Below are 14,107 nucleotides of genomic sequence, written 5' to 3'. Positions count from 1 at the left end.
TGTTTGGGTCTGGCTGCCACTGCTGGAGAGATTTCCCTGTGCCCGGTCCGGTAACAAATTATTTTGCAACGAACTTCTTCTTGCCTGTTAGGAGGCAACCTTTCCAGCACAATTGCACAACCTCCCTCTACCTATCCGGAAGTGGGTTTGTTTAGGAAGGAGGTTTTACCTTTTAAGGAAAAGCTCTGTTATCAAAGAGAGTAGTGGGGATGGAGAGATGTTGGGAAAGAATCGTCCTAGAAGAGTAAAGATCTGCTTAGGCAGCTATTAACCCTTCTCAACTCGGTTTGCATTGAAATACCATTACATGTAAAACCGCTCCCAGGACCCCCACCATCTGGTTCTTTCTTCTCCCCCACTCTTCTATGGGGCCAGTGTTCATTGCCCCCAATCTATGGGTGGTGAAGGGGCCACAGAAGCCATTTAATCCAATCCCCCCATCCCCTTTATATAGATAGGAAACTGAAGTTAGGGGACTTATCCAAAGTCACACAAGCAGTGACACCAGAGGCAAGATTTGAACCCAATTCTAGTGCCAGTGTTTTTTCCCACTGTTTCCTAATTTCTGTAAGAAAGTCAGCATTTGCAGAGATGTAACAGTACTCCCTTAGAGCTAGTTTCATGGCAGCTCCCCAGGATTCCTGTTAATTGCCCTTCTTTTCAAAAGCGTATGACCTCAGCAGTTGAGTCACCTTGTGGTTAAAATTTTTAAAAAATAATAACAAAAGATTAAAAGCAACACACCAGGAAGCTGAGTTTCCCTCTCCTGACTTGCCAGAAACCCTAGTTAAGGCTCTCATCCTATTGAAGGAATTTGGTGGGAGTATTGGCTGTGCTTGGGTTCTCCCTGGCTGATCCACTTAAAATAAACCTTTCACCAAAAGAAATGTTAATGGAATGTGCCTTTAAGTAGGTCACTGTATCCTTAACTGTTTCTTTTAATTATGATTAAGTTGAGGTGTGGAGCAAAGGAACATTTGCAGTTTTCAGCTGAGAGAGACCAAGCTACAGTTTTGGCTGGTGTGTGGAGACATACAGGAAAAAAAAAAAAAGAAAAAGCAAAGTTTCTGAAAATAGGCTCGAGGGAGTTTTAGTTTATTTTTCTGCTGGTGGACAGTAATTAAGGTTTTCCTGCAGGCAATGCTGTGCATCAAGTTCAAGTGGGTGGTTTTCTCTTGAAAGCCCTGCCTGGGTCTCATGCATCTTATCTAGACCTTGCACTTCCCTTGCCAAAGAACTTGTTTTTATTGATAAAGAGATAGAAAAAAGAAACCAACCAAAAACTCAAAGCTTTACTTGATTGGCTTTCTTTTTTTTTTTCCCACAGACCCAATTACTGCTTCTGGTGAATGTTCCAGGCAATTAGGGGCTATGGCTTAAGTATTGTTTGTAATTACATTTCTGTGTTTTTCAAGAAAGTTTAATAAACCCTGTGTTGTATGGTGTGTACTGGTTTCTACCACTTAAATTAAAGGAATTTCATTTGTAAATAAACCAGGTAAGGGTTTGGAACAATTCTTTAATTGTTCTGAGGCCTAAATTGCACTGTGTTATATAAGTATGATTAATAACAAGAAGCTTGCATGAAAAATAGTTATGTTTGGAGGAAAGTGGTGAATTATATTCATTAGAATGTAAGCTCCATGAGAGTAGGGATTGTTTCTTTCTTTGTATTTGTCTCTTCAGTGCTTAGCACAGTGTTTGGCATATAAGGAAGGGCTGGATAAATGCTTGTTGAATGATTGTTTGGTTGAATGTTTTCATCTCCATTTGAGTTTTTTAAATTTTCATTTTATGCTGGGGGAATTCCCCAAGTTTTAACCAAAAAAAATTATTTAAATCCATAGGTCAATGACAGAAGAGAGAACCAGATCGACAACCGTTTGGAAAGACAACATGATGCCCTCAAGTAATCCACAAAATGTCATCCACAATCCGGTAACTGACTTCCATGAAATTAGTTTTTGTTTAGTTTCTATCTGTCTACCTCTATCTATTAGTTTAGTTTTGTTTGTTTCTATCTGTCTACCTCTATCTATCTACCTATCTAAACAAGGTTTTTGGCAAGTTTACACATTAAAACAATAACCAACAACCGCCAAATTATTTTAGCAGAAACCAAATTATGAAAACTTGCTTGACATAAGTAATACAAAAAGTTCACCAATTTAAAACTTGAAACAAACCCATTGCCAATCAGGCGATTTCAATTTTGTTAAATGCATTTCCAAATTACTTTACACAGAGAATCAACATCTCATCATCAACAGTTAAAACTACGACTTTAAAAGAGCATACTTACCCAGGTTAGGAGGCTAGCTTGTTTACCTTGAGCAGGATGTGCTGAACCTGGGTGATGCTTCCAGGGAAAGGCTGCCCCAGGGCTGAAAGCCATTGCCAGTGGGGCCCATGCTGTAGAGGGTGAATTGGGGGGGAGTGGAAGGGTGAAACGATCTCCTCCTATGAGAGGGATTAACAGATACCCTCTTAACTCAAGGGAAGGGAGTGGGAGAAGGGAGTGACCAGGGTTGTAAGGAGGTATTTCAAAACTCCTTAATGATCAACTGCAAAACCTGTAGAATCTGCTAAGATGCTTTTAGCTGTTCTAACTTTTCCCTGTGACCTCCATGAAGGAGGATTCAGGGGTGTAGAGGAAAGGGAGTAAGTAAGCCTCAGGGAACCAAAGAGCACCTGCAGTTTTCCCAATTCTCTAGCGCTGAGAGAATTGACAAAATTGGGCATATGCTTCTAGATAGGGTGTCTCTTCTTAAACTCTATGCTGTGGAAGGTGTACCTAGGTCCATGACCTCGAGCTGAACCAGTGGACTGAGAGCCTGAGAGTGTCAGACCAAGTGTGAGACAGCCTTGTAATTGTCTGCCCAAAAAGCACATCCTACCTACCTACCTACCTACCTATCTGTCTACCTAAGATGCAGCCAAGCCTTTCTAGGTGCTTGGAGAGAAACCCCAACTGCAGGACAAGAAAAAAGGTGGGGAGGCTCTCATACTTTCCAGTCTTGGCTGGAGAAGAACTTGGGGTTAGGCAGCCAATCCCCAGTGATTTAGGGGATAATTAAACCTACTGTGGCTTGAGAAGGCCCTTTAATTATATCCTTTCTTCTCCTAAAACCTTCCGTTTCATTGTGGTATAGTTACCATTGTTAATTTTGCTCTTTACTAAATGTCTGATGAAAAACATGAGGGAAGAAGTTATATCTCTTGGATAAAGTGAGATTCTTGGCATTAGATAATTTCTAATTTCATTCACATCCTCATAAATAAACTAAACATAACCATATTAAGTAGTACTCTCTCCATAAACAAATTTTGGGGTTAGGCAGCTTCCCTGTACAGGTCACCAAAATGTTGAGATTTAAGGGTTTAGGGGTGCTGGGGCCCCAAAATCACAACACTCAGGTCCTGCCCCAAAGAATTCAACCCAAGCCTTCTTTCAGCCAAAGACAAGGTTTATTAAAACATCTGCCATATTGGCCAGACTCTTAAGGAGTCTGAACATTAGTTAGCTATTGGCTAGATTTTAAGAATCTGAGCCCCTTAAAGAAATTTCTCTGTTCCACAGTAGGATGAGAGGGCTGGGCAATCTGAAATGAATGTCTAAAATAAAGTCTTGAATCTGATTTATTATTAAATACATATAATATTGAATGCCCATAATTCACTAATGTTCTTCCTCTCTCTGGTTTGTAGTTGCCTATTGTTCTAGAGTCTAAAGACATAGTGAGGCTCCCAATAGGTCAGATAGTCCATTAGGGTGTTTTGTGATGTAGATTTGAAAAAGTTTGGGTTCCTATTTTCATAAATGTATTGTTTCATATGCATCTAAACAACTCATTAGAGAGTACATAATGAATGCTTATACTGTGCTCAGCTAGGTGCTGTAGTGGATAAAATGATTTTTCTCTTTTAATTTTTGTGTTGAGTTTCAAAGTTTCCCTCTTGTACCCCTTATAGTTAACAGACGATGCAAACTGTAGTTGTCATAGAATCATAGAAAGCAAAAGGTAAATTGTTTATCTGGCCTCCTACCCCTTCCCCCACTTGTTCATTATACACTTTTCCTCCAGGTAGCATCTTAATGGAATTTCAAGAGCTATGATGCCAACGAATTAGGTTCATTTTTCTCTCCATTCAGATTTACTGAAAAGGGTGGAGCCGGCAACAGTAAATTAATTGCTTTCCATCTCAGTCTTGGCATACATCCCTTATTGCTGTAGGTGTTCACTGAATAACTACAAGGTATATTATACAAGGATGGGGCCTTTGAGAAAGTGACATGGTCACTAACCTGTGAAAGTTCATATGCTGAAATAGCAAAGAACCGTCTAAAACTAACTCCTCAGCCTGTGCTGTAGTCACAATTTTTTTGTTTCTGAGGTATTTTGTTTCCAAACTTATTTCCTCCCACTGTAACACAATCAGATTCTCATTGTTCTAATTTTGCCAAAAACCACAGAGGTCTTTCCGGGCTTTAAAAAAAAAAAGAGTCCTTTTGTTTGATCCTGCTACTCCCTTCAGCTACTGAGCATTTCTTTTGTTTAACAGTTGTTTATTAAGCTCCTACTGTTTACTAGGCATTGTGCTAGGATCTGAGGATACAAAGAAAAAAAATGGCACTCCCTTTAAGAATTCCTTAGGTGGGAGATATACACAAGATAAGCATATTGCAAAGGTAAGAAGTGTTGGAGCAAAACAGTGTTCTAATGAAGTTTGAGAAGCAGAAGAGTGCTTTTAGGTGTAGGAATCAAAAGTCTACAGGGAGGAGGTGGTCCCTATAACCAGTCTTTGGCCATAATCCTGGACAGGAGAGAATCTTGGTTCAAGCCCATCCCTCAGATTCCTCTGCTTCCTGTGGATGTGTCCAGGGGCTGATTATATACCTGAGATCAGTCTTGAAAGAAGAAAGGGATTCTGAAAGACAAGGAAAGATGGGGAGGCAGCTAGTTGGCTAAGTCTAGCACATTGAGGGGCCGAGAGAGTTTAGAAAAATTTGGCTGCCAGTATCCAATGGTAGAAGCATAGTTTTTAGAACTGAAATAGACCTTAGATATCACCTATACTCTTGGTTTAGTCCAGGGGTGGGGAACCTGTGGCCTGGAGGCCACATGTGGCCCCGAGGCCGCAGGTTCCTCACCCCTGGTTAGTCTATTGTTTCCCACTTGACATACAGATTTTTGGTTAACACTGATTAATAAAATGATTTCTTTTCATGTTAACAAAAGTGAATTGAGAGAAAACCCTGTCTCCTTCTTCCTTAGGTGATTCCATATGTTGGTACACATTCTGAGGAGCTGCAGCCTGGAAAGATGGTTGTCATCCATGGTCATGTGCCCGATGATGCAGACAGGTAACCCAATAGTTAGGGTCCTCTGCCTTGTTTATGTTAGGTGGGAAAAGATAAGGAAGAAATTGAATTTTTGTGGCTAGGAGCAAAAGAAAAACCATTAGGAAATTTCTTGCTCTTTCTGCTCATGAAATTATGCTTATATATAGCAGCTTTCATTTATATAGCACTCTGAAATTAAAGAAACGCTTCCACGTATTATTTTAGAAACTTAGTGAAAAGATGGTCTGAAAAAGGGAGTGATGGAGGCAGACAGGCAAGTTAGGATGCTATTACAGTAGGAGCAGATGAGATCACCAGGGATACAAATTTGGAGGAAGCAGACGGTGACCTTATGTAGGACTTTGCCTGATATGCCTAAGTAGCAGAGAAGTTATTGGATTTTTTTCTCTCTCTTATCTGTCACTAGATTAAATAGAAGCTGAGGTGTGCAGAATTATCAGTCATATAAAAAGGACTATGAGCTGTATTTGTGTGGCACTTTTTCAGGAGTATCTCAGGTGTTTTACATTAAGTTCTTTGTAAAGCACGTTACTTAATTTGTTGTTTTTTGGAGTTGAAGAAAAGTATAATGATGCTATCTGAGCTTTTATAAGGTCGTGGAAATTTGTTCCTCAATTTGTTCTTCAGAACAGCCCACTGTGGTAGATGGTACAAGTGTTATTCGTTATCCCCATTTCATAGATGAGGAAACCAATGCTCAGGGACATGCACTTATCCAAGGTTGTGCATGTAAGCAGACTAAGGAGTTGAGATTGAATCCTGGTCTTCTAGCCCCATGTCATCATCCAGGAAAAAAAGAATCTTGAAAGCAAATAGTATTACCAAAGAGTAGAGAAGGTTCTTCTTCATAAACAATTATCTAGATTTTTACATCTTCATCTGGCATTTTCTTAGGAGCTATGAGAACAGTTTTCATTAAATTTCTTATAATCATTTTTCTGTTTTTTTTTACCTTTATTAATTTATTTTGATTTATCAACAATCACTTCCATGAGCTTTTGAGTTTTAAATTTTTCTCCCCCTCTCTCCCCACCCCTCTCTCCAAGATGGCACACAATCTGATAGAGGCTATACATATACATTTCTATTAAACATATTTTCACATTAGTGATGTTGTAAGTAAGAATTAGAACCAATAGGAAGAACTACCAGAAAGAGGAAACAAAACACAACAGAAGAAAAAAAGAGCAAATACTATGCTTTGATCTGCATTCTAATTCCACAGTTCTTTCTTTGGATGTGGATAGCATTTTCCATCAGGAGGCCTTTGGAGATGTCTTATATCCTTGCATTGCTGAGAAGGGTTAAGGCTGATACTATAAGCAAACTGGGAGAGCAAGGAATAGTTTACCTATCAGATTTGTGGAGAACAGAAGAATTCATGACAATGATAATATGCCTAGTTTAACCTGTTCCCTCAAAACTTTGATCTCCTCTGCTAGGCCTCTCTATTTTAAAGCTTTTTATTCTAAATAGTTTAGAGACTCTGAATATTTGGGGTGGTGACATTTCTTTAAGATGTTTTCATTTTCCTGATTGCTGTTTTTGTTGTTAGGTTGATTCTGCTGTTTGCAGATGATTTTGTGTCTTTCACTTTCACTTCTGCTTTTGCAGCTCTGACAAAAAGATTTGTGGAAGATGAAAGCAATAGCTGAAATGATGTTTTTGGATTATTTCTCTATTTTGTTTATATGCAGAATTCTTGCCTGGCACATGGTAGGCACTTAATAAATGCTTGTTGACCTTACTTGACTTGCTTTGTCTCAACATCAAGAGTCAGACTATCCCCTGCAAGGATAAACAAGTATTGAAAGTTGTAGTTGGAGGAGAGTAGATTAAGTGGAATGAGGTATTAGAAAACCTACCCCTTCCCTTCAGATGTGCTGGGAGGATGAGATGGGTTGACAAATAACTATCCTACAACTTAAAACGTAATTGCATCCATAGTAAATGTCAAACAGAATGAATAAAGAAATTCTCAGAGGAAAGGAATGCCATCTCCCTGGGATATCAGGGAAGGTATGATAAAGGAGGTCTGTCAGTCGAAATAGCATTTATTAAGCACCTACTATGTGCAGGGCACAGGCAGCATCTGATCTGGACCTTGAATGTCTTCACTAGGCAGAAATGAGCGAGAAACCATTATAGGAATGAAGGACTCAATTACTTAGACACTATGCAGAGATATTTCCTTTCCCATAATGCCCAGGATCTGTCATCTGAGCATTCTATGATTTCCAAAGACCATGAGGCTCTGGACCATTGCAAATTCAGTGTGTGCCTAAGAGATGAGTTTCAATGTCTGAGGCATTCCATGCTATATCAGCTCTAGGTTATATTGGCTGGCCAAAGAGACGCCCTCTCCTCCTCCCCCAACTCCTCAAAATGACCCTTGGTTCCACCATGTTCTTCTGTATCTAAAAGCCTGTGTAAATGCATGAAGGTAAAAGATGCTAGCACCAGCTGGGGAAATTGTGATAGTAGTCCAGTTCAGCTGGGGTGGAGAAGATAAACAAAGAATGTTTCAAATTATAAATACGTTTCCATTACAATTTCTTTCTGCTGGAATATCTCAGAAACAAGTAAGTGACCTGAAGTGCTGAATAATTTAAGGCCATTCAAAATTAGGATCCAAATAATTCCCTTTATCTCTCAAACAGAGCGTCACTTGAAGATATACGTTAAATATTGCAGCCAATAATACAGGGCACTATAAGTGTCAAGTTAACTCAGTAAGCTTGAGCTTACTACCATGAGCCAGTCACTGTGCTAACTGCATAACAAAAACTATGCTAACAAAAGAAAGGCAACAACAGTCCCTGCCCTCAAGAAGCTCACATTCTAATGAAGAGAAAACATGGAAACAACTATGGACAAACAAAATATATGCAGGATAAACTGGAGGTAATCTCAGAGAGAAGCCACTAGCATTTAATGGAGGCTTCTTAAAGAAGACAGAATTTTAGCAGAGACTTGGAGGAAACCATGAGCTAGAGACAAGGAGGTAGAGAATTCCAGGCCTGGGGGACAGCCAGTGAAGATGCAAGATCTGTGTTGGGAATTTATCACTGTTTATGAGAATCTTGGTGCAACACTCTGTCTTGGTGTAAGAGAATTAGGGCATGAGCTTAGACTGCAGGAGTGTTTGTAGGTGAGTGATAGCTTTTTGGTTTGGAGTGGAAATGGGAAATAGGCAGTGGTGGGGGAGGAGGGGAGGAGGTTTAAGGAAGCAAAGTACAAGGTTTGAAACTATCTTCTTCTCTTTCTAAAAGACAAAAGGCCTGCCTCATGCTCTTCTCCAAATAGGTTTCAGGTGGATTTCCAATGTGGCAGCAGCGTGAAGCCCCGAGCCGATGTAGCCTTCCACTTTAACCCGAAGTTCACAAGGTTAGGCTATATCGTATGCAACACCCTGATGAAGGAGAAATGGAGATGGGAAGAGATCACCTATGAGATGCCTTTTGAAAAAGGAAAACCTTTTGAGATCATGATTATGGTACTGAAGGACAAGTTCCAGGTCAGTTTGAGGGAAAGAGAAATTATTTACTTACCCCCCAGTAGAGGATCTTCATAGCATCGTGCATTTAGAGTTGGAAACAGCCCTAAAGGTGACCTAGTCCAATGTCCTCATTCTCCAGGTAAAGAAAAGGTGACCATGAGAGGTACAGTGACTTGCCCCCAGTTGGATTTCAACCCAGATTTTCTGACACCAAGTCTAAATAAATTCATAGGGAAGATTTTCACTAAGTTCAGTCTGTAACTTAATGAATTTACTGCTCTAAGCTAGCTTTGGAATATGTTCCCCAAAGGGTTGTTGTGGGTAGATCCTTTTGTTTTCAGCTAACTGAATGCACTAGGGAAGGGTGATTTTGTCAAACATTATATGTTTCAGAGCTGAGGATGGGAAATGGAATAATTTTATTACATTCTGGACATTAAATTCTGAATCTCTTCAACAGCCTTTTGCAAAGGAACTCACCTTAATTACTAAACATACTTCTAATTTTGACTTTTATTCTTTTAATTTTGTTTATCTCTTTGTCCATAAAGATTCCCCTTCCCTAAATTCTTTCATTGGAAAAACTTAGAAACTTTTCCTTAAATTAGCCCAAAGTAGGTGTATCCCATTGTAAATTATTTTCTTTAATGCTATTATTTCCCAATACCACAATCCTTCAATATAACCCTTCATGGTGGCAAAGAAAAAGAAGAAGCAAAACAAATTAATACCTTGACTACGTCTAAGACCATAGGCCTCATTCCCACCTGTAGTCCACCATCTCTCTGCTGGGAGGAGGGAGTTATATTCCATTGTCTGTCCTCTGGAGTCAAGATTGCTCAGTACCCTGATCCAAGTTCTTAAGTATTTTCTGATTGTTTTCCTTTATATTACCATAGTTACTGTGTAAGTTGTGCTCTTGGCTCTTCTTACCTGGTTCTGGACCTGATTTCTTTTAGGTGCTGTTTAATTATGGAGGGTCTATAATAGTGTGCTAGGCATTTTCATGGATAAGAGCTCTCTTTTTTCTAGGACCTTACCATCTTGGGTAACATAAGTTCATAGCACATTAGGTCTGGAAGGGACCTTAGACATTGTGTGGGCTAATCCCCTCATTTTAAAGCTAAGGAAACAAATACATAGAGAGGTAAAGTGAATTAATTTCTAATACTCCCCCAAAATACTCATTTCTAAATGGGTTAAAAACCTAGGAGTAAAATGTTGCTGCATTGGTCCATGTAGATATACCCAATGACTTAGCTTAGTATCACGGAACATTGTGTTAGTAAGTTGGCAGGCTGCACCCCCATGAGTATGAGGTAGCTTCCCATTACATAGCCAGAGGTGGTAGTCTTAATCCTAGCCAGGCAGGGATTAACTCTACTTTATTAATCTGGACAGCTCACTCAGCACACTCCATTACTATTTTTAGGTTCAGTTTTTCCTTTCATTGAACGTGAACCTGTATCTTTGCAAGTTCTGCCCTTTGCTTCTAGCTCTGCCCTCTAGGCCCTAACAGAACAATTGGATCTCTATTTTATTTCCCTCTATCTTTTTTTTTTTTTTTTGGTGAGGCAATTTGGGTTAAGTGACTTGCTGAAAGTCATACAACTAGTGAGTGTTATATGTCTGAGGCCAGATTTGAAACTCAGGTCCTCCTGACTCCAGGGCTGGTGCTCTATCTACTGTACCACCAAGCTGCCCTTGCATCTCTATTTTACATGAATGCCCTTCAAACAGATCAATCCCTTTTGAAGTCACAGCTGCCATCTCTTCTGTTTGGTCGTCCAGGCTAAACATTCCCATTTCCTTCATGTGACCCATATGTGGAATGGACTCAAGGTTCCCCCACGATCCTGGTCTCCTTCCTCTGGACTCATTCCAGTTTGTAAATGTTCTGCCTCAAATGTGATGCCTAAAGCTGAATACACAATTTGTAGTCTGTGCAAGGCAAAGTATATATAACAGGGTCAGTACCTCTCTCATTTTGGACATCATGCCTTTGCTAACATAGCCCAAGATTGCATTAGGTTATCTTTTTTTGTTTTGTATTGGTTTTTGACTGTTGTATCTTACTGCAGACTCATAGTGAACTTGAAATCCATTATCCCTGTGTGTGAAGGGCAAAACATTTGAAAAGTCATTGATTAGACTTAACTCCTCCAAACAGTATTCTGTTGGCAGCAGATAAATGTGTGCTTATGCTGTCTTATGAAGAATATTCTTACACTAAACACATTATGACAGTATTTACCATAGCATTCTAGCATCCACTTTCTATGTCTCTGATTCTATGCAAGGGGAGTTAGTTATTGAGGTACCACGATGACCATGTTTATAATATGATGTATCCTCCAAATTGTTGTATAATTTTAAGTTTTAATAGCTTTAATAGCTTAAAATTACACTAAGATTTTTGAGACATGAAGAAGAAGGAGGTGGACAAGGAGGAGGAGGAGAAGCATTTAAATAGTATTTAAGGTTTGAAGAAAGTAGGAGTTTGAAGAAGTAGAAGGAGACCAATCACACATTGGATAGACCTTCTCTGGATGATTTATGGGAGGACATAGACAAGAATCACACAGGATGAGTTGGCATCTTTATACAGTAATGAAATTACATGTCTCTTGGAGTAAGAAGATATCTGCCCAATGTGGTACAGCATTAAAGTGAAATTCTAGCACAGTGCCTACCACATAGTAAAAGCTTAATAAACATGAGCTAATTGACTGCTAATATAGGCAATGTTTAGAAGAAATATGATTTTTAATCATGTCATGGTCCAACATGTTGTAAGATCAAAGAAGAAAGTATTGAGAGACAACATGGTTCAGTGGAAAGACTATTCAACTTGGAGCATGGGACTTGGTGTCATTGGAATGAGTTCAAATCCTGACTCTGCCATCTATTACCTTGGCCATGTCACCTAACATCTCAGGGCCTCATCTGTAAAATGATGGGATTGGACTGGATAACCTATAAAATCCCTTCCAAGTCTAGTTATACTGTTGTAATGAAATTAATTCCAAGACTAGATATTAAAACTAGAATACTCAGTTAGTTATCCAGAACTTCAAGATTTTAAATTAATTAAATTAAAATTAAATTTTAAAGCCTTTAGCTTAAGTATATTTCTAGTTTTCTGCTATTTTCATAGGTGGCTGTGAATGGAAAGCGTCTATTGTCCTACAGACACAGAATTGAACCAGAGAAAATAGATACCCTGGGAATTTATGGCAAAGTACAGATTGTGTCAATTGAGTTTTACAGTAACTGTGGTAAGTTATCCAGAGTAGTTTGGTGTGCTTTTAGAATTGCTTTTCTAATAGTACTGTTCACCTTTAGAAACCAGGATCTTATCATGCAGAAATTCTTCACCAAATATCCATGAACCTAGGTTTTGGGGTTGTTGTTATTTTTTTAAGGGAGATAGATAAGTAGGTAGATAGAGGAAGAGATAGCTAGATAACTACATTTCAGTATGCATAATTGATTTCCTTGGTATAATTCACTGTATTTTATTTCTTGCATTTATAAACATTAATCTGAGAAGGGGTCCATAGGCTTCACCAGGCTGTCAAAGTGGTCAATGACAAAAAAAGGTTAAGAACCCTTCATCTTCTAGTGAGATTGAGCTAGTGCTGGTAGGGAAATATCTCCATGAGTATGTTGCTTACCTTCTGGGAAGTTAATTAACTCCTTCAGCTTCCCAGAAGACCATTTAATAAACTTAGTTTTGTTCTGGCCTTTATAATGTGTACTGTCGCAGACCTGGAATTTTTTATTTTTTGAGGTGAGCTCAGGAATTTATACTTAGCCATCCCTGATCCCACTAGCCAAATGATCTGTCCTTCCTCAGATTTTTCATATATTATTCTGTCTGAATCTCCTTTGCCTTTATCACACTCTTTTATTATACTCATTTGTGTATGAATTATATACCTCTTCTCTCCACCCAACCCCGACTAGATTGGAAGCTCTTTTAGGGAAGGTACTGTGTGTGGTTTTTCATCTTTGCATCTTTAGCACTTAGCACAGTGCTTTGTATACAGCAGACAGTTAATAAATGTTTGTTGAATTCAGTTAGCCAACTTAGGGTCATATGGATTTGGCCTTCTATTTTTAACTTCATCACTGTGGTACTTACTGTTGCCACCCAAAGGTGAGGAATCCATTCCAGGGAGAATGTCAGTGGTAAGACCAAACCCAAGACCTTTTTTTTCCTTACTTCCATTTCAGTTTCATAGATGGAGGAAGCTCAAAATACTTTAAAATGTCTCTCTTGGAGTTACTTTAAAGTACAGATAAATGGCTGTCTCTTGTCCTCTTTTATTGTTCTGGGAGGAAAAAAATCACAACTGATGAATTCCATTTATACCTTAAGACTATGTAATTCCTTAAGCAGACTATATTAAGAAAGTACATTTTGAAATGTCAGAAAATTTAATTTTTAATCTGTTCTTCAGACTGTACAAGGAGCCCAAGCAACTTCTCTGGGAATGCTGAAGATGAATTCAGGAAAAAAACAGGAAAAAAATCATCATGGTGGTCAAAGTTCTTTGGGTCACTTTCTAAATAAGATGTAAGGTATTTATTTTTGTAATTGTATTTCAGATGTGAGACCACTAGAGGGGAAAGCATGAAAATAAAGAGAAACACTTTGTATTTGTAAGATTTCAAGTTCATGCAGAAGCTTAGGCCAGTAATGAAAGGATCATCTTTCATATGAAAATACAACTCTTTCACAGTTATTAGGAAACAGATTACATCAGCTACTTAAAGTTAGAACACTGGCCAGATGAAGTTAATCAGATTAACAGCTACAATAATAATAATAGGTGACATTTATCTAACTCTTTCAGGGTGCAGATGTTATCTCATTTACAATCCATAACATCCCAGAAGAGATTTAATAATCCTAAATAGCTGGAGACAGTTTGAGCACAAACATCTTGGGGTTGTTTATGTGCCCAAGGTGAGGGTCTGGTTGACTTCAGCACATGTATATGTCATGAACAGCAGCATGATTCTAAGCACTCTCTGGGTAGATAGAAATAAGAAAAAAAAAGTACTAAGTACTTATAACATGTCAGGGACAGAAAGTGTAAAGTTCATATATAATTCTGTGAGAAAATATTATAGCGTGATGACATAAAAGACCAAGAAAAGCCATCCTCTGAATACTAAATTATCATTTAAAATGACTAGCTTATTATATTCTGGATACATCTTAAATTTATATC

At 38.6% G+C, this 14,107-nt stretch overlaps 1 protein-coding gene across 1 annotated transcript in view; it reads left to right on the top strand.

The window, feature by feature from the left end:
* The window catches only part of LOC114029311 (galectin-8-like), a 14,313-nt gene extending 239 nt beyond the window's left edge, over window positions 1–14,074 (top strand). Inside the window, exons 2-6 of the mRNA XM_027843678.1 lie at window positions 1,848–1,938; window positions 5,277–5,365; window positions 8,672–8,882; window positions 12,022–12,142; window positions 13,331–14,074. Coding sequence (XP_027699479.1) covers window positions 1,852–1,938; window positions 5,277–5,365; window positions 8,672–8,882; window positions 12,022–12,142; window positions 13,331–13,443 — 621 coding nt within the window. The 5' untranslated portion in view covers window positions 1,848–1,851 and the 3' untranslated portion in view covers window positions 13,444–14,074. The remainder of the gene's footprint in view (window positions 1–1,847; window positions 1,939–5,276; window positions 5,366–8,671; window positions 8,883–12,021; window positions 12,143–13,330) is intronic.
* The last annotated feature ends 33 nt before the right edge of the window (window positions 14,075–14,107 follow it).

The sequence above is a fragment of the Vombatus ursinus genome, unplaced genomic scaffold, assembly GCF_900497805.2.
Source record: "Vombatus ursinus unplaced genomic scaffold, bare-nosed wombat genome assembly UNPS02014925.1, whole genome shotgun sequence".
In the NCBI taxonomy this organism is placed as follows: Eukaryota; Metazoa; Chordata; class Mammalia; order Diprotodontia; family Vombatidae; genus Vombatus; species Vombatus ursinus.
This window is presented reverse-complemented; position numbering and strand designations above follow the sequence as displayed.